Source organism: Macrobrachium nipponense, chromosome 43, assembly GCF_015104395.2.
Source record: "Macrobrachium nipponense isolate FS-2020 chromosome 43, ASM1510439v2, whole genome shotgun sequence".
Classification (NCBI taxonomy): Eukaryota; Metazoa; Arthropoda; class Malacostraca; order Decapoda; family Palaemonidae; genus Macrobrachium; species Macrobrachium nipponense.
The window spans coordinates 35,085,765-35,109,417 of record NC_061104.1 but is presented as its reverse complement, the minus strand read 5'-3'; the positions used below and the strand labels follow the sequence as shown (position 1 = coordinate 35,109,417).

The window sequence follows — 23,653 nt, the reverse complement described above, 5'->3', positions numbered from 1 at the left end:
AAAAGCTCTACTTGAGGCAGCAGTAAAAATGTATATCTCGCCTTGTCCGTTCAAAATTCCTCTGCTAAATTTCAACTTATGCACATTGTTGAATTCTCCCAGGATTTCTCTGGTGCCTTTCTGGTCTTCTTTGTCCAACGCATCATCCCATCCAGTACCATTTTCCCATAACTTTGTTCATGGCTTGGTGTTTTGCTATGGAATATTGTTCGTTATGCACAATGCCCAAGGTATCCAGTTGCTACCAATGTTCTACATCGGGTTCAGGCTCTAATAGTCTACAGATCCGCAACGCTCTTACTTTGGAGGTGTCGAATTTTCCCAAGGCCCACTGTGGTACTTTTCCATAGGGGGAGACTCCCTTATGCATGATAAACAGATTAATCCTGTCAACTTTATTCATCCCCAGTACAAAATAGCTGAAATAATCTGCTCCAATCAGTGTTTACATTCTTCATTACATCGCTCTTGATTTCACTAAATGTCCCTTCACATTAGTAGTTAATCCCATGTTAAAAATAGGGGTGTTTACTTCATCGTGCACTACTGATTTTGTTTTTATAATTCTGTTACTAAAGGGATTTTGACGAAGGAAAAATCTATTTCTGGGTGATTGGCTCGTGTCGCCCTATGAAAGTATCCTTAATATCATTCTTTCTAGGTAAAATTAGCCTAAAATTACCAGAGAAAAACAAAATTAAGAAAATGTCAGTAAAACTGACTCGCTCACTCTTAAAAAGAAGTGTCGGTATGATATAGGGGCGAGTGTGGAACACTACCACGAGACAAACACCAATTAGAACTTCCCTATCAGAATCCCCCCAAGAGAGAGCTGATACCAACGGGCGATGCAGCCTCTACTACTAAACTACTAGAGGACTTGTATTCCCTATAGGACACGACAGTGAACCCGCCAAATTTGTGGCCTCCAGATTCATGGACTCACTTATTCACAGATTTCTCTCTGGAACTTATACCCCCATTATTTGCTGAAAATTTGCCTATTTGTAGTATTTTTGTATGAGAAATATCTACAAATTATTGGCTTTTTTATCAATTGTACCCCATTATTTGCTGAAAATTTGCCTATTTGTAGTATTTTTGTATGAGAAATATCTACAAATTATTGGCTTTTTTATCAATTGTACCCCATTATTTGCTGAAAATTTGCCTATTTGTAGTATTTTTCTATGAGATATATCTACAAATTATTGGCTTTTTTATCAATTACATCATAAAATACACTCTATGATAAAACTATTTAAAAAAAAAAACAGGTACCGTATAAACATTTTTTGTGGGGTTTTCTTGAGTTTACTAACAAAATAGGCAGTTTTAAGCATTTTCATAGGGGTTGTAACTATTCATGGATTCTAGCTGTTAAAGGGGTTTAGGGGGGGTGTCTGGTACACATACCCCACAAATACAGGGGGAACACTGTGCATCAAATTCACCCTGAATTACTTCTGAACCAAAATTGGTAATGTTGATTGAAACTTTTTCCTTGGGGGCAATTTCAGTTGTTTAGCAAATTGGGTGGAGATAAAGCTGTGCTGGCTGCCCATGTGCTGTGCAGGAACATTCTCGTATGAGTTTGATGGCCCTGGACATGCAAAATGTCCTTCGCAGTAGGCAATAAAGTGGCAGACAGTTCTGAACTGTTCGCCTCACTAACCCATCGGGCATTTACACAGGGCTTCTCAAGGGCTTTCGTACTATTACTCTCATCTCTTACTCTGAAGTTTACTTTACTTTTTGGGTTCTGACACTTAACAGGCTTTGTAATTGGGGGTAGGGTTTTGGGAATGTGCACCGTTATTACTATAGGAAGTCGCGTTCGTCAATTTCCCTCTGTTATCACAAATCAAGCCATGATGCCTGCCTTGAGATATCGTATGGTTCTGCCTACTGTGGCATTCTGCACTACAATGACCTTAGTTAAGGCATGAAAAGTATCTTCCTCAGTAAACTAACTGGTGCTTATGAGCTTACACTGTACAGGCAGTCCCCGGCTTACGACGTTCCGAGGTTACGACGCTTTTTCTTAAATATTCATTGAAAAATCCGCCCTGGGTTACGACGCTTGTTCCGAGGTTACGACGCTGACGCTTCCGACGCTCCAAGTTTACGACGCTTTTAAAAAACACATACTATGATAAGATAAGAATCCTTTATAGTTTAGCACAGTTTCTCTCTCTCTCTCTCTCTCTCTCTCTCTCTCTCTCTCTTTGTATTTTCCAACAAAAATAATCACTATAATTCTCTCTCTCTCTCTCTCTCTCTCTCTCTCTCTCTCTCTCTCTCTCTCTCTCTATACTACAAAGATGTATGTTTTTTAGTATGATAAATAAATGATTTACTATTTTCAAATATTAATATTAATTTATACAGCAATAATATCAATTCATTAAAGAAAATGCCATAGTGAATTAGTAAGATTTTAGCTTATATTTGAAAAATTATGGAAGAATAAAGGAAATCCCAGTCTTCTTCCACTAACCCTTTCTCGAGATCCAGGTACTAAAACTGTCAGATATATATCAAGTTCTGTGACAGCCAGGAGGGGAAAGAGCTGGGGGAGAGCTGCAGTGTTGCAATCACGTGGTCCTGACATCTCTCTCTCTCTCTCTCTCTCTCTCTCTCTCTCTCTCTCTCTCTCTCTCTCTCTCTCTCTCTCTCTCTCTCTCTCTCATTTACTGAGACTCGAGATTTTTTATGTACTTGTAATTACAAAATTCATATGTGATAGTATTTTAAAGAAATACAATACGTACTAATCTATCCATGTCACTTTTAATTAAGGTTAACTCTCTCTCTCTCTCTCTCTCTCTCTCTCTCTCTCTCTCTCTCTCTCTCTCTCTCTCTCTCTCTCTCTCTCTCTCTCTCTCTCTCTCCTTTGCCACACAAGATAATAATGTCTCATAGTAGTAACTCCCTCCCTCTCTTTTGCTGGAAGCGTTATAAACAGAGAGAGATAAACACTCTCTCTCTCTCTCTCTCTCTCTCTCTCTCTCTTTTACCGAGATGAAAGAATTTTTATGGTACTAGTATGTAAAATGTTTATTGATAATTTCAGTTATTTAATAATAATAATAATAATAAAACTTTAATTACAAAATTCATAATGGTCGTATTTTAAAGAGATGAAAATGACCTTTCCATTTCACTTGTAAGGATAATTCCTCTTTCTTACTTAGATGAGAGAATTTTTATGGTAGATGCACATGTTTATTATATTTTCAATAATAATAATAATAATAATAATAATATAGAATAATAATAATAATAGAAGTAGTAATAATACGATAACTAATTTCAAAAGAAAATTCTTCCCTTTGTCTTTTTCTGTATCAATTTCCCCACCTCAACTCGAGTGACACTCAAGCTTAACAATGCCATACAATGGTCAACGAATTTAATGGTTTTATGTAATCTCTCTCTCTCTCTCTCTTACTGAGATGAGATCATTTTCATGGACGTGTATGTAATAAGTTTATCATTAATATTTTCCAATGATAATGCTACAAGTACAAAATTCATATCTGAGTATTTTAAAGACAATAATCATTCCATTTCTCTCTTAAATACTGTAAGGACAACTCTCTCTCTCTCTCTTCTTAACTCTCTCTCCTCTCTCTCTCTCTCTACCCTCTCTCTCTCTCTCTCGCTCTCTCTCTCATCTCTCTCTCTCTCTCTCCACAAGATACTTGTCATACATTTGGTGTTTCTATTTCTTCCTTTTATCTCTCTCGCTCTCAGCAAACGAATAGATAGACAGACAAACATAATTGCACAGTCCTCTCTTTCTCTCTTCTCTGGAGAAATATATGTATTTATGGGAGGGGGAAAAAGTTGCCTACAGACGTTCATTTCAATCTATTGAAACCTAAGGAGTTATTTCTCTCTCTCTCTCTCTCTCTCTCTCGTCTCTCATCTTCCTCTCTCTCTCTCCTCTCTCTCTCTATCTCTCTCTCCTCCTTCCCTCTCTCTCTCTCTCTCTCTCTCTCTCTCTCTCTTGTATTTTAATGAAAATATACAGTAATTTGTGAACACACAGTGTTGCACATGAAAAAAGTAAATTAGTGATAATTTTAGAGATACGGCCCTAAGAAAAATTGCAAATTAGTAGTGAAATTTTCCCTGTGGACATGTTTTCAAGAACGTCGTTCCGGCTTACGACGATTTTCGGGTTACGACGCGTCTTAAGAACGGAACCCCCGTCGTAACCCGGGGACCGCCTGTAGTGTGTTTAGTGCACCCATAGGCTAGGTGCTCTCCTTCACAAAAAGGACATTCTTTTACATGACGTGTTTGAACTGTCTGTCTTTTATTTTACATTTTTGTCACGTCTCTTTTGTGACACATCAACTTTTTGCAAATCATCGTCTTCACAACCTCTGATCAGGAAATCAAGTGCCTCAAACAGCTCATCTAGATCAAAATCACATGAACATAGAACAATTCTCTAAATGTAGTGAATTTGCTGATCTTCCTGTCAAACACAGGCAATGGAAGTTCTTATTATGTTTTACGCTTACGAGACTCTCAATTCTAGTGAGCAAAAGTGAGATTTCTGGGCTCAGCTCGTGTCGGCCTATGAAAGGATCCTTAATATCATTCTTTCTAGGTAAAATTAATCTAAAATTACCAGAGAAAAACAAAATTAAGAAAATGTCAGTAAAACTGACTCGCTCACTCTTAAAAAAAAGTGTCGGTATGATAATAGGGGCGAGTGTGGAACACTACCACGAGACAATCACCAATTAGAACTTCCAATCAGAATCCCCCCAAGAGAGAGCCGATACCAACGGGCGATGCAGCCGCTACTACTACTACTAGAGGACGCCACGGACAGCAGCGCCCCTAGCGGTCATCCTTAATTTTTAGCGCTAGCGTCAAGACGCAATTTTTCCTTGTGCTGTGCTATTTCTGGATTTATCTCTGTATTCTACCATGGAACGCTCTGCTATTGCCACGGCTAAGTTAAGTAACTCATAAGTAATATTTTACCACATTTTTATCTTCCGGGTACCAGTATTTTCCTCTTAAATAGGTCATATACGGTTCCCCGGTTGTCTCGTGGCGGCGCCATGCTGCCTCGTAAGAATTCCCGGTCCTCCATACTGGGACTTCTTATACTTATGGGCTTACTATATTACGTTCATTGTTTTTACATCGAGTTTTAGCTAGTTCAGCCCTCCTACCATTTCTCTTAGTTTGGTATTTAGGGCTAATATTATTATTCCGGCCCAGCATCCCGGCTCTTGCTCTTCATCGGCTATTGCTGGCTCCGAGTAGGCCTCTGTTTCTTGGAACAGTCTGCCTCCTCCTGGGCTTCTTTCTCTTTTACTAAAAGTGTCTTTTCCATCTTTTCGATGTATATTTTTATTATATTTAGGGTGTTAGGCTAGCCTAGGTGCTTGTTCCTTGTATTGGTACAGCCTGGTTCACGTGGCCCTCTCACGGTTGTGTTGCTCGCGGCCTAGGCCACTTGCGGTCACGTGTCCCATCGCACCTTACCCTGCCCCCGCCCTCCCCTTCTGGTATAGGGAGGAGCTGGGGGACCCCTTGGTTGTCATGACAACCTCAGTTGCCTTCTCTCACTACTACTCTGAGGCGGCCAGGGGTTCCTCCCAGCGGGGGGTATAGGGCGACCACTCATGAGGTACCGGGTCTCCATGCGGTAGTCGGTGAGGCGGGGAGGAGTAGGCCATCCCTCCCCCCCTCTCTCGCTCCCGCCGTGTTACACCGAGACCTTCCTCCCCCCCTCCCCCAGGTTGCTCAGCCACCTACCTCGCTATACGAAAGGAGCCTCCCGTCGCAGCCGGGGCACCTTTGGTTATAGGTTACTGGCTCCGCTAGCGGGCGGGGTGGGCACCACTAGTGGTCGGTTGCTTGCCTACTATATCCTTACATCTCTCCCCCGCTACCGGAAGAGAGCTTGCTTCTTACCCGCGCACTCTTCTAGTAGACGGGCGGAGGGAGGTTTGTATTATTATTATTATTATTTTTAAGGATATACCCTAATTTTACAATGAATTGTGTAATATGATTAATTTTATCTACCATCCCCGCCATTTTCCGTCGTGGTTTCCATTTACCACCACTCCTGGTTGGTTTCCTTTTGTGTCTCCGCCATCAGCGGAGCTATAGCCTAGAGCACACAACCAACCTGGTTACCACACGTATTTTGGCGGGGCTCTGGTTTAATCTAACTTTATCGCTCCGGCACCAGCGGAGCATCTGTTAGACTGTAAGTGTTTACCTGGTACTCATGTATCTTTCCACTTACAGGCTACCAACTGTCAGGTCCCAGCGTGCAACGCGACGTTGTACGACCCCTGCGGCCACGATGAGTGCAGGTCTCACGCCCCATGTGCCACGTCATACAACGAGATGATCGTCTGGCACCCAGAAGCCTGCGCCATCTGCTACGACCTGGTCGGTCAGCTGGGAGATGGGGTAAGTCCGTTATAGGCTTCCTTATCATTTTACTAACAACTTTTAGTCATAAGATTGTTAACCCCGTTCCACCACTGGAAGCTAATCTCGCCTTTCTTTCAGGCTACTGGTGTGAGGGAAGTCGCCCTCGCCACCCTGAAAGCGTAGGTGGGCGGCTTCGGAAGAACGCCGCCAAAGGCCAGCCCTACATTCTGGATAAGAAGCTGGCCGTCCAGATCTTCCCCACCCGCGGCAAGTCGACCGGTTACGTTGACCCCTTGTCCGCTGCCCCTCTGATAGCCTCCATCCAGCAAGACCTCCAGCAATCCTTTGGGGTCGTAGCCTCCCAGGAGTCGGTCCCGGACGTCGCTGCCCTGGACCTTAACATCGAGCCCATGGCGGTAGGGGTGGAGGATTTGTTGGTTGAGGTAGGTGTGTCGGGCGCCCAAGGTCTTTCCTTGGGTGCTCCTGGATCTTCTCCTGTCCCCTCTTCAAGTGCTTCATTCCAAGGCTTTGTGGGATCTGAGATCCCTACCCGCTCTCCCGCTCTCTCTGTACCCCCAAAGGTGAAGGGACAGAGAGAACCGAAGACTCTGGCCAAGACAACTTCGAGGAAGTCGTCTTCGTCTTCTTCGGCTAGGAAGTCGTCGACTTCCTACGCCGATGCGGTGAAAGCGAAGCCGAGCTCTTCTCACTCAAAGAGCTCCAGAAGCAAGGCTTCTAAGGAGAAGGCTCGCGCTCCCGCCGAGCCAGTGCCTTCTCCCGCCTCCACCGCTTCCACTCCGGCTACGCCGATAGGGGTAGCAGGGCCTAGCACCTTTGATCCCTCTGCTTTCTCAGCAGTGGTGATGCAACAGGTGGGCGAGCTGGTTGGCTCGCAAGTCTCCGCCCTGGTGGGGACACGATTCGAGCAGATGTTTGCACAGTTGTCAAGCACTCTGTCTCAATCAGGCCAGTCAATTCAAGACCTCTCTAACAGGATGAGAGAAAATGAGGACCGAGTAGCCGGGCTATCTCAGGTTCCTCTTCCAGTCTCCCCAGCGCCAAGCACTGGGATTCTCCAACTCCCGCCATACGACTCTCTGCCAGCTTTCTCTATGGAGAACCCATGGAGAGTAGCTGCCTACGCTCCTTTCAAGGATGGGATGATCTCTATCCCGGAGTGTGGAACTCGAAGGATTGAGGACTTCGAGTTTTACCCTCCAGGTCTGACGCAGCCTTTCATCGGTTATGCTAGGCTGACGGTAACGGCTCTGACGAGGGAAGACAAGATCTCTAGAGAGTCGGTATATAGTAGAGATCATGCTCAGCGGGAATGGGTTCACTGCCTTGAGGACTGGGAGTGTACGAACACCAAACTCCAGGCCTACAAGAGTCCCTTCACTATTTTCGCGACGGAAGAGGAGGTTTCTCTTCCGTTCGCCACGAAATTAGTGGAGAAGTCCCTTCAGGCAGTCCTCAAGGATGAGCCCATCCCACAGTTGAGGGAGGCGGAGTCTACTTCTCCACTCTTCCCGGCTTTCGGAGAATTGTGGGAGAACTTGCCAGCTACATTCACGCTTGGTAAGCTCAAACCGGACTGCGCCATGGACCAGTTCGGCGGCGAGAAACTACCAAGGCTGCCGGATTCCCTAATCCAGGCAGAGTTTGATGCGCGAACCAGGTTTGGCAGGTCCCTCAATTCCTTATAATTACGGAAATGGCTGCCCTCTCTTATGCTACGGAACCGCTGTTCAAGATTTTGGCGAAATCTCAGTTCCAGACGGTACTAACGGACGCTTTTGACTTCTTCCAGGCTAGGAGGAACTGCCGAAAGCATGTTCTACAAGAGTGTACTATTAGGCATGAGCCGAATAGACTCTTGGCCTCTAGCATGTGGGGAGCGGATCTCTTCCCAGAGTCCGCTAGTCAACGAAGTACACCACGAAGCTGCTAGGCTCAACCAGAGCCTTAGAGCTAGGTGGGGTATTTCCTCGAAGAGGAAACAAGATTCCGTTCCCACTGCTGGTAAGAAACCGAGAAGCTGGTAAGAGGTTCCAGCCATATAAAAAACTCCAGCAACAGCAGCAATTTGTGCAGGCGTCCCGGTATTTACCCAACAAGGACAACCTGCTAGTTCAAAGCAGAATACAGCCATCCTGTGTCCCTCAATCTCAGCCATCCACCTCCTACGCTATCTCGCCGGCCTTCAAACCCTGCATATGAGGCTCAAGGCTACAATCAGCCGAGAGGTAGGGCGAGAGGTTACTTTCGTCAGCGTGGCGCAGGAAGGGCGACAAGGAGCAGGCAGTTCAGAGGAGGGCGTGGTGGCCAACCCGCCCATCAACAATGAGGCTCCCCAGGTAGGAGGGAGGCTGTTCCTCTTCCGCCACAGGTGGGGGTTCAGCAATTGGGCACAGAGCATAGTGTCCAAAGGATTGGGCTGGAGTTGGATCAAAGATCCTCCTCCAATCAAATCATTCCACCAGATACCGTCAAAGGAATTGACAGATTACGCGGAAGAACTCCTTCAGAAAGGAGCTATTGCGAGAGTCAAGCATCTAAAATTTCAAGGTCGCTTATTCAGCGTGCCAAAGAAAGGCTCAACAAAAAGAAGGGTAATCTTAGACTTGTCAAAGCTAAACTCTTTCATTCGTTGCGACAAGTTCAAGATGCTTACCCTCTCGCAAGTAAGGACCTTACTTCCGCGTGGAGCCGTCACATGCTCCATCGATCTTACAGACGCATACTATCATATCCCTATAGCCAGGCACTTCCGCCCATTCCTAGGATTCAGGCTAGGAAATCAAACATTCTCATTCAAAGTGATGCCCTTCGGTCTGAATGTAGCCCCCAGGGTATTCACAAAAATAGCAGAAGTGGTTGTACAACAATTGAGAGCTCAGGGAATCATGGTAGCAGCATACCTCGACGATTGGTTGATCTGGGCACCAACAGTCGAGGAATGTCTCAAAGCCACCAAAAAGGTAGTTCACTTTCTGGAACATCTGGGGTTCCAGATAAACAAAACGAAATCCAGACTTACTCCGGAATCTCGCTTTCAGTGGCTAGGAATCCAATGGGATTTGTCTTCCCACAATCTGTCAATTCCAGTGGCCAAACAGAAGGAAATAGCAAAATCTGTCAGGCAATTTCTCAAATGCAAACAAACGTCAAGAAGAAACCAGGAGAGAATCCTAGGGTCTCTTCAGTTTGCTTCGGTAACAGATATCCTTCTGAAAGCAAGGCTGAAAGATATAAATCGAATTTGGCGGTCAAGAGCAAACTCCAAATATCGAGACAAGTTGTCAGTAATCCCACAGATCCTCCGCAACCAACTACGGCCTTGGTCAAAAGTAAAGAACTTAGCCAAGAAAGTACCCCTTCAATATCCCCTCCCAGTGTTAACCATTCACACGGATTGGCATCCCCTGTCCGGGTGGGGGGGATACTCTCAGTTCAAACAGGTTCAGGGGACTTGGTCAGTTCAATTTCGCCAGCTCCACATAAACGTGTTGGAAGCAATGGCAGTATTTCTTACTCTGAAGAGACTGCTTCCCCCGAAGAAGTCTCATCTAAGGCTAGTTTTGGACAGTGCAGTGGTAGTTCATTGCATCAACAGAGGAGGGTCCAAATCCAAGCATGTGAATCATGTCATGATAGCCATCTTTGCATTAGCAAACAAACACAAATGGCATCTATCTGCCACTCACCTGGCAGGAGTAAGGAATGTGATAGCAGACGCCCTGTCCCGGTCAGTTCCTCTGGAATCAGAGTGGTCTCTGGACGTCGGGTCATTCCAGTGGGTAAGCCTGAGAGTCCCAGGTCTCCAAGTGGATCTCTTCGCCTCACAAGCGAACCACAAGCTCCCTTGCTATGTGGCCCCCAACCTGGACCCTCTGGCTTATGCCACGGACGCCCTGTCGTTGGATTGGAATCAGTGGAGGGGAATTTATGTTTTTCCTCCAGTGAATCTTCTCTTGAAAGTCCTAAGCAAACTAAGGTCTTTCAGAGGGATAGTAGCTCTGATTGCACCGGACTGGCCCAAGAGCAACTGGTATCCTCTTCTTCTGGAATTGGGTCTCCGACCTCAACGGATCCCCAATCCCAAGCTATCACAATCAGTACAAATGAGGACTGTGTTCGCTTCCTCAGGAATTCTCCAGACCCTAACTTTATGGACTTCATGAAGTTTGCGGCTAATAAAGATGCTGATATTGATCCACAGAATATTCTCTTCCTAGAATCAGATAAGAGAGAGTCAACCATTAGACAATATGACTCAGCTGTTAAAAAATTAGCATCTTTCTTGAGAGAATCGAACACTACAACCATGACAGTTAATTTGGCTATATCCTTTTTCAGATCCTTGTTTGAAAAAGGTTTAGCAGCTAGCACGATTACCACTCATAAATCGGCTTTGAAGAAAATCTTTCAAGTAGGTTTTCAGATAGATCTGACTGAATCTTATTTCACATCTATCCCTAAAGCCTGTGCTAGACTTAGACCTTCTCAGAGGCCTACTACAGTTTCATGGTTTCTTAAATGATGTCCTCAAACTAGCTTCAGATACTGACCAACATCATCTTGTACATTCATAATGCTCCTGAGGAAGACATTATTCTTATTAAGCCTAGCCTCAGGAGCTAGAATTTCAGAACTGTCGGCTCTATCCAGGGATGCGGGTCATGTGGAATTCCTCCCATCAGGAGAAGTTCTACTTGCTCCGGATCGTAGCTTTTTAGCCAAAAATGAGGATCCTCTTGCAAGGTGGGCTCCTTGGAAGGTTATCCCACTTCCACAGGATCCTTCTCTCTGCCAGTATCAACTCTTAGAGCCTTTCTATCTCGTACTTCTTCAAGATCCTCAGGTGCTCTCTTCATGAGAGAAAAAGGTGGTACTTTGTCAGTAAAAGGTATTAGACAGCAAATCCTTTACTTCATTAAACAAGCCAACCCTGAGTCATTCCCAAAAGCACATGATATCAGGGGAGTAGCCACCTCAATTAATTATTTTCAACATATGAACTTTGAGGATCTTAGAAAGTATACTGGATGGAAATCCCCGACAGTCTTTAAACGGCATTATCTAAAGTCCTTGGAATCTTTAAAGTTTTCAGCAGTAGCAGCGGGAAACATTGTTTCCCTGATACTGTATAGTAGTTGTAGTATAGATCCAGGTCTCCTTTCTACCTACATCATCCAACATGCCTCACCCTATCGCCAGGCTACTCGAATATCATAGCCTTAGCCGTTGAATCATATAGTGGATTGTCCCTTATTTTTTTGCTAGGGACATCCACACTTGTACTGTTAATGTACTTCAGTGTACCTACCCTTATTTTTATGCTAGGGTAGGACACAATGTGTTTGTATATATTTTGCCATACTTGTATTAATGATGGACTTCAGTGTACCTACCTTATTTTTTATGCTAGGGTAGGACACAATGAGTTTGTATATTTTGTAAATATGTTAAGTAAATCCCTTTGTTTGTTTATATTACATGCATCTCTGTAATTTACTTTAATTACCATTTAAGTACTTTAAGATTACTAACGTTCTATTGTTTTACTGTTTAGTATAAGTTAGTTTAAGTGCTTAGTTTGTATGCTGTAATTGATTTACTTATATTATATCCATCATTTTACACTGCTTTCATTGTTCCTTTTTTCCCATCTTGTCTGTTTCTCTGGTACTCTTTCATAGGCCGACACGAGCTGAGCCCAGAAAAGGGATTTTGACGAAGGAAAAATCTATTTCTGGGTGATTGGCTCGTGTCGCCCTATGAAACCCCCCCTTCTTTGGTTTGTTCCCCCCCTTGCAGGACAAGATGTTTTTAGATTAAGGATGTCCGCTAGGGGCGCTGCTGTCCGTGGCGTCCTCTAGTGTAGTAGTAGCGGCTGCATCGCCCGTTGGTATCGGCTCTCTCTTGGGGGGATTCTGATTGGAAGTTCTAATTGGTGATTGTCTCGTGGTAGTGTTCCACACTCGCCCCTATTATCATACCGACACTTCTTTTTAAGAGTGAGCGAGTCAGTTTTACTGACATTTTCTTAATTTTGTTTTTCTCTGGTAATTTTAGATTAATTTTACCTAGAAAGAATGATATTAAGGATCCTTTCATAGGGCGACACGAGCCAATCACCCAGAAATAGATTTTTCCTTCGTCAAAATCCCTTTACTGCACTCGCCCCTGAAAGCACTTGCTTCAGTTGCACTACTACGTGTGTCTCTAACTTTGTGGGATTATTAAGGAACAATGCTCACAGTGTCTGCATGTCATTTTGGAAGTGATCGACGAGATTCTGATAGGCTGCAACAGCACGAGTTGCCAACAGCCCACCTTGAGCTTCAGCTATTAAGTCAGGGAGGAGAACAATTAGGGCATTCATCTGTATGGTACTTACAACAGCCATGGAGAAACTTTCGTTAAATTTCTTAGCAAAAACAAAGTTGCGACCATAACTCCCTAATGGTTTTCCCCTTCTTGACGCACACATTCGCCTCTAATCAACCTCATCAACCTATTCAAAAAAATTCCTTTGACTTGTGGGTTGAAATGTACACATCTAGTGTCCTTCCTAACCTGTATGTGTCTGCGTTCATGGATAGGTGTCTTACGCCGTACCGAGCATGCTTGGAACAATATTGCTTGACGTTCACATTGGAATTCTTCACCTTTTAGTTGTACTGTTCAGAATTAATATTGAACCGGTTTGGTACAGCGTAATCATATAATTCTGCATTGCAGACAGCAGTGGTGTTCGATATCTCTCCTAGCCTTCCTAACATACCCTTAAATCTGTCGCACACTACTCTGGGTTGGTCTGTAGCCAAGTCATTTCTCCCCTAAATAAACAATCACTAAGTTATATCGGCAATTCCAAAAAGGTAACAATGCATTCTCAAACTACTCTTTCTCTACATTCTCGTTTTCTGGGAAATTGGCTGGAAGTTGCAAGTGACCAACAGGGATACATGAATTACCATCATTTGTTCAATGTTCCCACTGCTTGCAGATTTTTTTTAGGTTATCCAGTTTGAAGGATCATTATGTTGTGAATTTCAACAATGATTAGAGATTTGTTTTGTCCTGGGTGTTATGTGACTGATAACCTAACCTCTTAAGGAGATGAAAATTTACAAAAAGGATGGGAAAGACTGAATAAGGATGGCATTTCACGAAGATTTTATTACAAAATTAGACTCTAATAAATTTAACAACATGGAAATGAAACATCAAAAGCTTTCTCAAAACACAATAGGTAATCTTGAACAACATATTTTGCACAAAACTATCATTCTAAGTCACTTTGCAAATCGTGTAAAAAATAACAAAATTAAGTCACATTGGAACGGACCAATGATTGGAATCTAAAGTTAAATGGTATAGCAACCTTTACATAATTACATTATCTTCATTGCTCAACGATGGTAAGATTATATACAGATAAACCTGATACAGTCCCAACCCTACAAGTTACTTGATTTTTAATGATTCGTGAATGACTTGATTACAGATGTACTTTGAGTGTTACCTTGTTCAAGGCCTCAGAAAGGACGACACAAATGCACGGTCACTCGTCACCTTGGTTATCGCGTCATATCACGTACATTGGATAATTTCATCAAGTTATTTTCCACTTTGTTGGGCATTAATTTACATAAAAGAAAAACCAACACGCCATTGGTCTCCCTTCTTCTTACCTGCATAAATCGTGAAGATTTTGTATTAATCGCGACAACATATGTCTATAAATAGAACAGAAGTAGAGGGCAGTCATTAGATAACAGATCTCCATGGCAACCAGCCATCCAATCAGGTTTTGGCTGCTGTATTCTGTGTTTTGATTACATTACATATTTTTTAATAGTGTGTGTATTTTACTGGTTACATGAGGCTCAGAGATTCTTCCGCAATAAAAGCTTCTTTTTTTCTTCTTCAAAAGATATTTCTAACAGCGTTGACATACCGTCAAAACAAATTAAGCTCTTTAATCTCTCGAGAAATATTAATCCATTTCTGTTTACCTGCTGGTCACAACCATTATAAAGTTTGTGTGTTTGACAACAACAACAACAAATTTTATTTTTTTATTTTTACAGATATATTGCCTGTACTGCACATTTATTAAAACATTATGAATACACACATACACAAACACACACAGACAACTGGTATTCTTAAGTATCCTCTACCATTCAGACACACATTTTCATTGGCCCATGTAACTTTGCACATCATTTTGTGCCTACATTTTATGTATACTGATATTTTACGGTGTAGTAAGGTGATTTTGAAATTACATTTACTGTACGGTACATATTTTAGGAATGTACTAATGTTGTATAGACAGTGTAAGCGGTAGTAACTGTGTGTTTGCTCATTGTGGTAGGTAAGGCTAGGCTTGGATTTTGGGTAACCTGTCATAGCCCAGTTTGTTTTCCTGTTATTTGAATTTTGTAGTCGTGTACCCTCCTTCCTTGCCTTGCCCAAATTAAAACATACATATGGTATAATGTATTTTGTATAAAGTGGTAGTCATTTTACTAATTTATTATCATGATTGATTTGTTTATAGGTGCCAGCTTTGTTCATACAGCGCCAAAGATCGTTCACAGTTGACTGTTCATCTCAGGACCCATACAGGTAAGTGTTTAAAGTAATGAGTCGAATTCTGTATTGTAAAAATTATAGAGATTGTATAGATTATTCTTCCATTATAGAAAAATGAAATATGTAAAACCATTTTTTATACAAACCCATTACAGTAATCCCTCAATTATCTTGAACGTCACATTATCTAACACCCCCCACCAGTGAAATAATACATATACTTAAAAAAAAAATACCCTCTGATGGTTAGCAGTGCTATATGGTCTCAAGGAAATGTTGTTAATACTACCTTCACTCAGACTGACTGAGAAAAGGTTTTGGGGGGTTGGGGGAAGCCTCAAGAAGTTTCCATGGTGGGAGGTGGATCGGAAAATGCTATGTACAGAAAAGTTCGGAGAAGAGTTTCGGAGCAGTTTCTATGGCTGGGAAGGAGTGGAGATGCAGTGTTGGATGGATGAACAGGGCTAGGTACACTTGACTTGGTAGAGCTTCTTTGGTTTCATGTTTTAATGTTTATGATACAGAGAGAGAGAGAGAGAGAGAGAGAGAGAGAGAGAGAGAGAGAGAGAGAGAGAGAGAGAGAGAGAGAGAGAGAGAGAGAACAATAACCGAGGTATGTACGTGAAAGTCTTAAGTACAGTAACTCACACATTTCTCTTTTTTATTTTTATTTAATAATGCTACAGTATATTCTCATTTATATTTTTACTGTATCTTCTAATTTCTTATTTTTCATCTAATTTCTTATTTTTCAAACCAAAAGGTAACGTTGTCATGTGCATAGGATACAAGAGAGAGAGATAAGGGGGGGGGATAACTGAGACATCTTTACATCGAGGTCAAAGTACAGTAAAACACAGCCTTCACTTTTTTTATTTGTTTTATACTACAGTATTCTCACATGTACTTTTATTGTATTTTCTCATTTTTTCTTTTTTCAAACCATGTAAACATACCACAGTTATTGTTTCTTCTCTCTCTCTCTCTCTCTCTCTCTCTCTCTCTCTCTCTCTCTGTACTGTATTTCAGTAATGTACGTATCCCTCAGTGAAATATTCAGATGAAGGAAATCCTAACTTTTAAACGCCTATTGGACGTATTTTACGTCGACGAAAATTGTTTGTCGGGTGCTTAATTGACGTAAAATATGCAGACACAAAAGTTTTTATAATTATTCATGGAAAAATAGTTATAGGCCTACTTGGCGAAAAATTTTGAATCACAAGCCTTGAGGGATGCTGGGAGTTCAAGGATCAAGCTGTTGTTTTGTTTACAAGCGTTACCCAGGCATGCATGCACGAATTTCTTCTTTCGCACTAAAAAGCATCAGCTAGACATCTCAGAAATTATTTTATCACTTTGTCATAATTTTTGCACCGTTTTATATTAGCCATTACATAAAGTTTTATACATATATGAAAATGTGTGCAATTTCATGTAGAATACAACAAAAAACAACCCATGGTTGTAGCTTTTATCAGTTTTGAAATATTTTCATATAAAAGGGATTTTGACGAAGGAAAAATCTATTTCTGGGTGATTGGCTCGTGTCGCCCTATGAAAGGATCCTTAATATCATTCTTTCTAGGTAAAATTAATCTAAAATTACCAGAGAAAAACAAAATTAAGAAAATGTCAGTAAAACTGACTCGCTCACTCTTAAAAAGAAGTGTCGGTATGGTAATAGGGGCGAGTGGGGAACACTACCACGAGACAATCACCAATTAGAACTTCCAATCAGAATCACCACCCCTTAAGAGAGTAGCTGATACCAACGGGCGATGCAGCCGCTACTACTACTACTAGAGGACGCCACGGACAGCAGCGCCCCTAGCGGACATCCTTAATCTAAAAAAACATCTTGTCCTGCATGGGGGGGGAAAACAAAAAAGGGTGGGTTTCATAGGGCGACACGAGCCAATCACCCAGAAATAGATTTTTCCTTCGTCAAAATCCCTTTTCTGGGCTCAGCTCGTGTCGGCCTATGAAAGAGTACCAGAGAAACAGACAAGATGGGAAAAAAGGAACAAATGAAAAGCAGTTGTAAAATGATGGATATAATATAAGTAAATCAATTACAGCATACAAACTAAGTACTTAAACTAACTTATACTAAACAGTAAAATAACAGAACGTTAGTAATCTTAAAGTACTTAAAATTAGTAATCACAGTAAATTACAATGATGCAGTGTAATATAAACCAAAAGGGATTTACTTGAAAATATTTACAAAATATACAAACACATTGTGTCCTACCCTAGCATAAAAATAAGGGTAGGTACACTGAAGTACACCATCAGTACAAGTGTGGCAAAATATACAAACACATTGTGTCCTACCCTAGCATAAAAATAAGGGTAGGTACACTGAAGTACACCATCAGTACAAGTGTGGATGTCCCTAGCAAAAAATAAGGGACAATCCACTATATGATTCAGCGGCTAAGGCTAGGATATCCGAGTAGCATGGCGATAGGGTGAGGCATGTTGGATGATGTAGGTAGAAAGGAGACCTGGATCTATACTACGACTACTATACAGTATCAGGGGAAACAATGTTTCCCGCTGCTACTGCTGAAAATTTTAAAGATTCCAAGGACTTTAGATAATGACGTTTAAAGACTGTCGGGGATTTCCATCCAGTATACTTTTTAAGATCCTCAAAGTTCATATGTGAAAGTAATTAATTGAGGTGGCTACTCCCCTGATATCATGTGCTTTTGGAAATGACTCAGGATTGGCTTGTTTAATGAAGTAAAGGATTTGTTGCCTAATACCTTTTACTGACAAAGTACCACCTTTTTCTCTCATGAGAGCACCTGAGGATCTTGATGAAGTACGAGATAGAAAGGCTCTAAGAGTTGATACTGGGCAGAGAGAAGGATCCTGGGGAAGTGGGATAACTTTCCAAGGGGCCCATCTTGCAAGAGGATCCTCATTTTTGGCTAAAAAGCTACGATCCGGAGCAAGTAGAACTTCTCCTGATGGAGGAATTCCACATGACCCGCATCCCTGGATAGAGCCGACAGTTCTGAAATTCTAGCTATCCTGAAGCTAGGCTTAATAAGAATAATGTCTTCCTCAGGAGCATTATGAATGTACAAGACGAGTTGTCAGTATCTGAAGCTAGTTTGAGGACATCATTTAGAACCATGAAACTGTAGTAGGCCTTTGAGAAGGTCTAAAGGGTCTAGCACAGGCTTTAGGGATAGACGTGAAATAAGATTCAGTCAGATCTATCTGAAAACCTACTTGAAAGATCTTCTTCAAAGCCGATTTATGAGTGGTAATAGTGCTAGCTGCTAAACCTTTTTCAAACAAGGATCTGAAAAAGGATATAGCTAGATTAACTGTCATGGTTGTAGTGTTCGATTCTTTCAAGAAAGATGCTAATTTTTTAACAGCTGAGTCATATTGTCTAATGGTTGACTCTCTCTTATCTGATTTCTAGGAAGAGAATATTCTGTGGATCAATATTAGCATCTTTATTAGCCGCAAACTTCATGAAGTCCATAAAGTTAGGGTCTGGAGAATTCCTGAGGAAGCGAACACAGTCCTCATTTGTACTGATTGTGATAGCTTGGGATTGGGGATCCGTTGAGGTCGGAGCCACCCCAATTCCAGAAGAGGAGGATACCAGTTGCTCTTGGGCCAGTCCGGTGCAATCAGAGCTACTATCCCTTTGAAAGACCTTAGTTTGCTTAGGACTTTCAAGAGAAGATTCACTGGAGGAAAAACATAAATTTTTCTCCACTGATTCCAGTCCAACGACCAGGGCGTCCGTGGCATAAGCCAGAGGGTCCAGGTTGGGGGCCACATAGCAAGGGAGCTTGTGGTTCGCTTGTGAGGCGAAGAGATCCACTTGGAGACCTGGGACTCTCAGGCTTATCCACTGGAATGACCCGTCGTCTAGAGACCATTCTGATTCCAGAGGAACTGACCGGGACAGGGCGTCTGCTATCACATTTCTTACCCCTGCCAGGTGAGTGGCAGACAGATGCCATTTGTGTTTGTTTGCTAGGGCAAAGATGGCTATCATGACATGATTCACATGCTTGGATTTGGACCCTCCTCTGGTTGATGCAATGAACTACCACTGCACTGTCCAAAACTAGCCTTAGATGAGACTTCTTCGGGGGAAGCAGTCTCTTCAAGGTAAGAATACTGCCATTGCTTCAGAACGTTTATGTGGAGCTGGCGAAATTGAACTGACCAAGTCCCCTGAACCTGTTTGAACTGAGAGTATCCCCCCCACCCGGACAGGGAGGCGTCGTGTGAATGGTTAACACTGGAAGGGGATATTGAAGGGGTACCTTCTTGGCTAAGTTCTTTACTTTTGACCAAGGACGGAGTTGATTGCGGAGGATCTGTGGGATTACTGACAACTTGTCTCGAGATTTGGTGTTTGCTCTTGATCGCCAAATTCGATTTAAATCTTTCAGCCTTGCTTTCAGGAGGATATCTGTTACCGAAGCAAACTGAAGGGACCCTAGGATTCTCTCCTGGTTTCTCCTTGATGTTTTGTTTGCATTTGAGAAATTGCCTGACAGATTTTGCTATTTCCTTCCGTTTGGCCACTGGAATTGACAGATTGTGGGAAGACAAATCCCATTGGATTCCCAGCCACTGAAAACGAGACTCCGGGTAAGTCTGGATTTCGTTTTGTTTATCTGGAACCCCAGATGTTCCAGAAAGTGAACTACCTTTTTGGTGGCTTTGAGACATTCCTCGACGGTTGGTGCCCAGATCAACCAATCGTCGAGGTATGCTGCTACCATGATTCCCTGAGTTCTCAATTGCTGTACAACCACTTCTGCTATTTTTCGTGAATACCCTGGGGGCTACATTCAGACCGAAGGGCATCACTTTGAATGAGAATGTCTGATTTCCTAGCCTGAATCCTAGGAATGGGCGGAAGTGCCTGCTATAGGGATATGATAGTATGCGTCTGTAAGATCGATGGAGCATGTGACGGCTCCACGCGGAAGTAAGGTCCTTACTTGCGAGAGGGTAAGCATCTTGAACTTGTCGCAACGAATGAAAGAGTTTAGCTTTGACAAGTCTAAGATTACCCTTCTTTTTGTTGAGCCTTTCTTTGGCACGCTGAATAAGCGCACTTGAAATTTTAGATGCTTGACTCTCGCAATAGCTCCTTTCTGAAGGAGTTCCTCCGCGTAATCTGTCAATTCCTCTGATGGTATCTGGTGGAATGATTTGATTGGAGGCGGATCTTTGATCCAACTCCAACCCAATCCTTTGGACACTATGCTCTGTGCCCAATTGCTGAACCCCCACCTGTGGCGGAAGAGGAACAGCCTCCCTCCTACCTGGGGAGCCTCATTGTTGATGGGCGGGTTGACCACCACGCCCTCCTCTGAACTGCCTGCTCCTTGTCGCCCTTCCTGCGCCACGCTGGCGAAAGTAACCTCTCGCCCTACCTCTCGGTTGTTTGTAGCCTTTGAGCCTCATAGTAGGGTGAAGGCCGGCGAGATTGCGTGGAGGTCGACGGCTGTGATTGAGGAGACAACAGGAGGATGGGCTGGTTCTGTTTCGAACTAGCAGGTTGTCCTTGTTGGGTAACCGGGACGGCCTGCACAAATTGCTGCTGTTGCTGTGTTTCTGATACGGCTGGAACCTCTTACCAGCCTTCTTTGGTTTCTTACCAGCAGTGGGGACGGATTCTTGTTTCCTCTTTGAAGAAATACCCCACCTAGCTCTAAGGCTCTGGTTGAGCCTAGCAGCCTCGTGGTGCACTTCATTAACAGCGGACTCTGGGAAGAGATCCGCTCCCCACATGCTAGAAGCCAAGAGTCTATTCGGCTCGTGCCTAATAGTACACTCCTGCAGAACGTGCTTTCGGCAACTTCCTCCTAGCTTGGAAGAAGTCGAAAGCATCTGTTAGGACCGTCTGAAACTGAGATTTTGCCAAAATCTTAAACAGCGGTTCCGTCGCATAAGAGAGAGCAGCCATTTCTGTTATTATAAGGGAATTGAGGGACCTGCCAAACCTGGTTCGCGCGTCAAACTCTGCCTGAATTAGGGAATCCGGCAGCCTTGGCAGCTTCTCGCCGAACTGGTCCATGGCGCAGTCCGGTTTGAGCTTACCAAGCGTGAACGTAGCTGGCAAGTTCTCCCACAATTCTCCGAAAGCCGGGAAGAGCGGAGAAGTAGACTCCGCCTCCCTCAACTGTGGCATGGGCTCATCCTTGAGGACTGCCTGAAGGGTCTTCTCTACTAGTTTTCGTGGCGAACGGAAGAGAAGCCTCCTCTTCCGTCGCGAAAATAGTAAAGGGACTCTTATAGGCCTGGAGCTTAGTGTTCGTGCACTCCCAGTCCTCAAGGCAGTGAACCCATTCCCGCTGGGCATGATCCCTTACTGTATAGAACAGACTCTCTAGAGATCTTGTCTTCCCTAGTCAGAGCCGTTACAGTCAGCCTAGCATAAACCGATGAAAGGCTGCGTCAGACCCCGGGAGGGTAAAACTCGAAGTCCTCAATCCTCCGAGTTCCACACTCCGGGATAGAGATCATCCCATCCTTAAAAGGAGCGTAGGCAGCTACTCTCCATGGATTCTCCATGGAGAAAGCTGGCAGAGAGTCGTATGGCGGGAGTTGGAGAATGCCAGTGCTTGGCACTGGGGAGACTGGAAGAGGGACCTGAGAGAGCCCGGCTACTCGGTCCTCATTCTCTCTAACCCTGTTAGAGAGATCTTGTATGGACTGGCCTGATTGAGACAGAGTGCTCGACAATTGTGCGAACATCTGCTCGAATCTCGTCCCCAGGCGGAGACTTGCGAGCCAACCAGCTCGCCCACCTGTTGCATCACCACTGCTGAGAAAGCAGTGGGATCAAAGGTGCTAGGCCCTGCTCCTCCCACCGGCGTTGCCGGAGTGGAAGCGGTGGAGGCGGGAGAAGGCACTGGCTTGGCGGGAGCGGGAGCGCGAGCCTACTCCTTAGAAGCCTTGCTTCTAGAGCTCTTCGAGTGAGAAGAACTCGGCTTGGCTTTCACCGCGTCGGCGTAGGAAGTCGAAGACTTCCTAGCCGAAGAAGACGAAGACGACTTCCTAGAAGTTGTCTTAGCTAGAGTCTTCGGTTCTCTCTGTCCCTTCACCTTTGGGGGTACAGAGAGAGCGGGAGAGCGGGTAGGGATCTCAGATCCCACAAAGCCTTGGAAAGAAGCGCTCGAAGAAGGGACAGGAGAAGATCCAGGAGCACCCAAGGAAAGACCTTGGGCGCCCGACACACCTACCTCAACCAACAAATCCTCTACCCCTACCGCCATGGGCTCGATGTTTAGGTCCAGGGCAGCGACGTCCGGGACCGACTCCTGGGAAGCTACGACCCCAAAGGATTGCTGGAGATCTTGCTGGATGGAGGCTATCAGAGGGGCTGCGGACAAGGGGTCAACATACCCAGTTGACTTGCCCGCAGGGAAGATCTGGACGGCCAGCTTCTTGTCCAGAATGTACGGCTGGCCTTTGGCGGCGTTCTTCCCGAAGCCGCCCACCCACGCTTTCAGGGTGGCGAGGGCGACCTCCCTCACACCAGTAGCCTGAAAGAAAGGGCGAGATGAGCTTCTAATGGCGGAACGGGGTTAACAACTTATGACTAAGAGTTGTTAGTAAAATGATAAGGAAGCCTATAATGGACTTTACCCCATCTCCCAGCTGACCGACTAGGTCGTAGCAGATGGCGCAGGCTTCTGGGTGCCAGACGATCATCTCGTTATATGACGTGGCACAAGGGCGTGAGACCTGCACTCATCGTGGCCGCAGGGTCGTACAACGTCGCGTTGCACGCTGGGACCTGACAGTTGGTAGCCTGTAAGTGGAAAGATACATGAGTATCAGGAAAACACTTACAGTCTAACAGATGCTCCGCTGGTGCCGGAGCGATAAAGTTAGATTAAACCAGAGCCCCGCCATAATACGTGTGGTAACCAGGTTGGTTGGGTGCCCTAGGCTATAGCTCCGCTGATGGCGGGGACACAAAAGGAAACCAACCAGGAGTGGTGGTAAATGGAAACCACGACGGAAAATGGCGGGGATGGTATATAAATAATAAGAAAATTAAACAATTCTTCATTGTAAAATTAGGGTATATCCTTAAAATAACAATAATAACAAACCTTTCTCCACCCGTCTACTAGAAGAGTGCACGGGTTAAGAGCAAGCTCCCTTCCGGTAGGCGGGGAGAGATGTAAGGAATATAGTAGGCAAGCAACCGACCACTAGTAGTCCCCACCCCGCCCGCTGGCGGAGCCAGTAATCTATAACCAAAGGTGCCCCGGCTGCGACGGAAGGCTCCTTTCGTTATAGCGAGGGAAGGTGGCTGAGCAACTGGGGAGGGGGGAGGAAGGTCTCGGCGTAACACGGCGGGAGAGAGAGAGGGGGTGATGGCCTACTCCTCCCCGCCTCACCGACTACCCGCTCGGAGACCCGGTACCTCATGAGTGGTCGCCCTATACCCCCCGCTGGGAGGAACCCCTGGCCACCTCAGAGAGGGAGAGAGAAGGTGACTGAGGTTGTCATGACAACCAAGGGGTCCCCCAGCCCCTCCCTATACCAGAAAGGGAGGGCAGGGGCAGGGTAAGGTGCGATGGAACACGTGACC

The 23,653-nt window shown here is 44.2% G+C and overlaps 1 protein-coding gene across 1 annotated transcript in view; it reads left to right on the top strand.

The window, feature by feature from the left end:
• Nucleotides 1-23,653, top strand: part of LOC135213877 (transcriptional repressor CTCF-like) — a 355,646-nt gene that overhangs the window by 107,280 nt on the left and 224,713 nt on the right. The window contains exon 7 of the mRNA XM_064247977.1: nt 15,005-15,072. Coding sequence (XP_064104047.1) covers nt 15,005-15,072 — 68 coding nt within the window. The remainder of the gene's footprint in view (nt 1-15,004; nt 15,073-23,653) is intronic.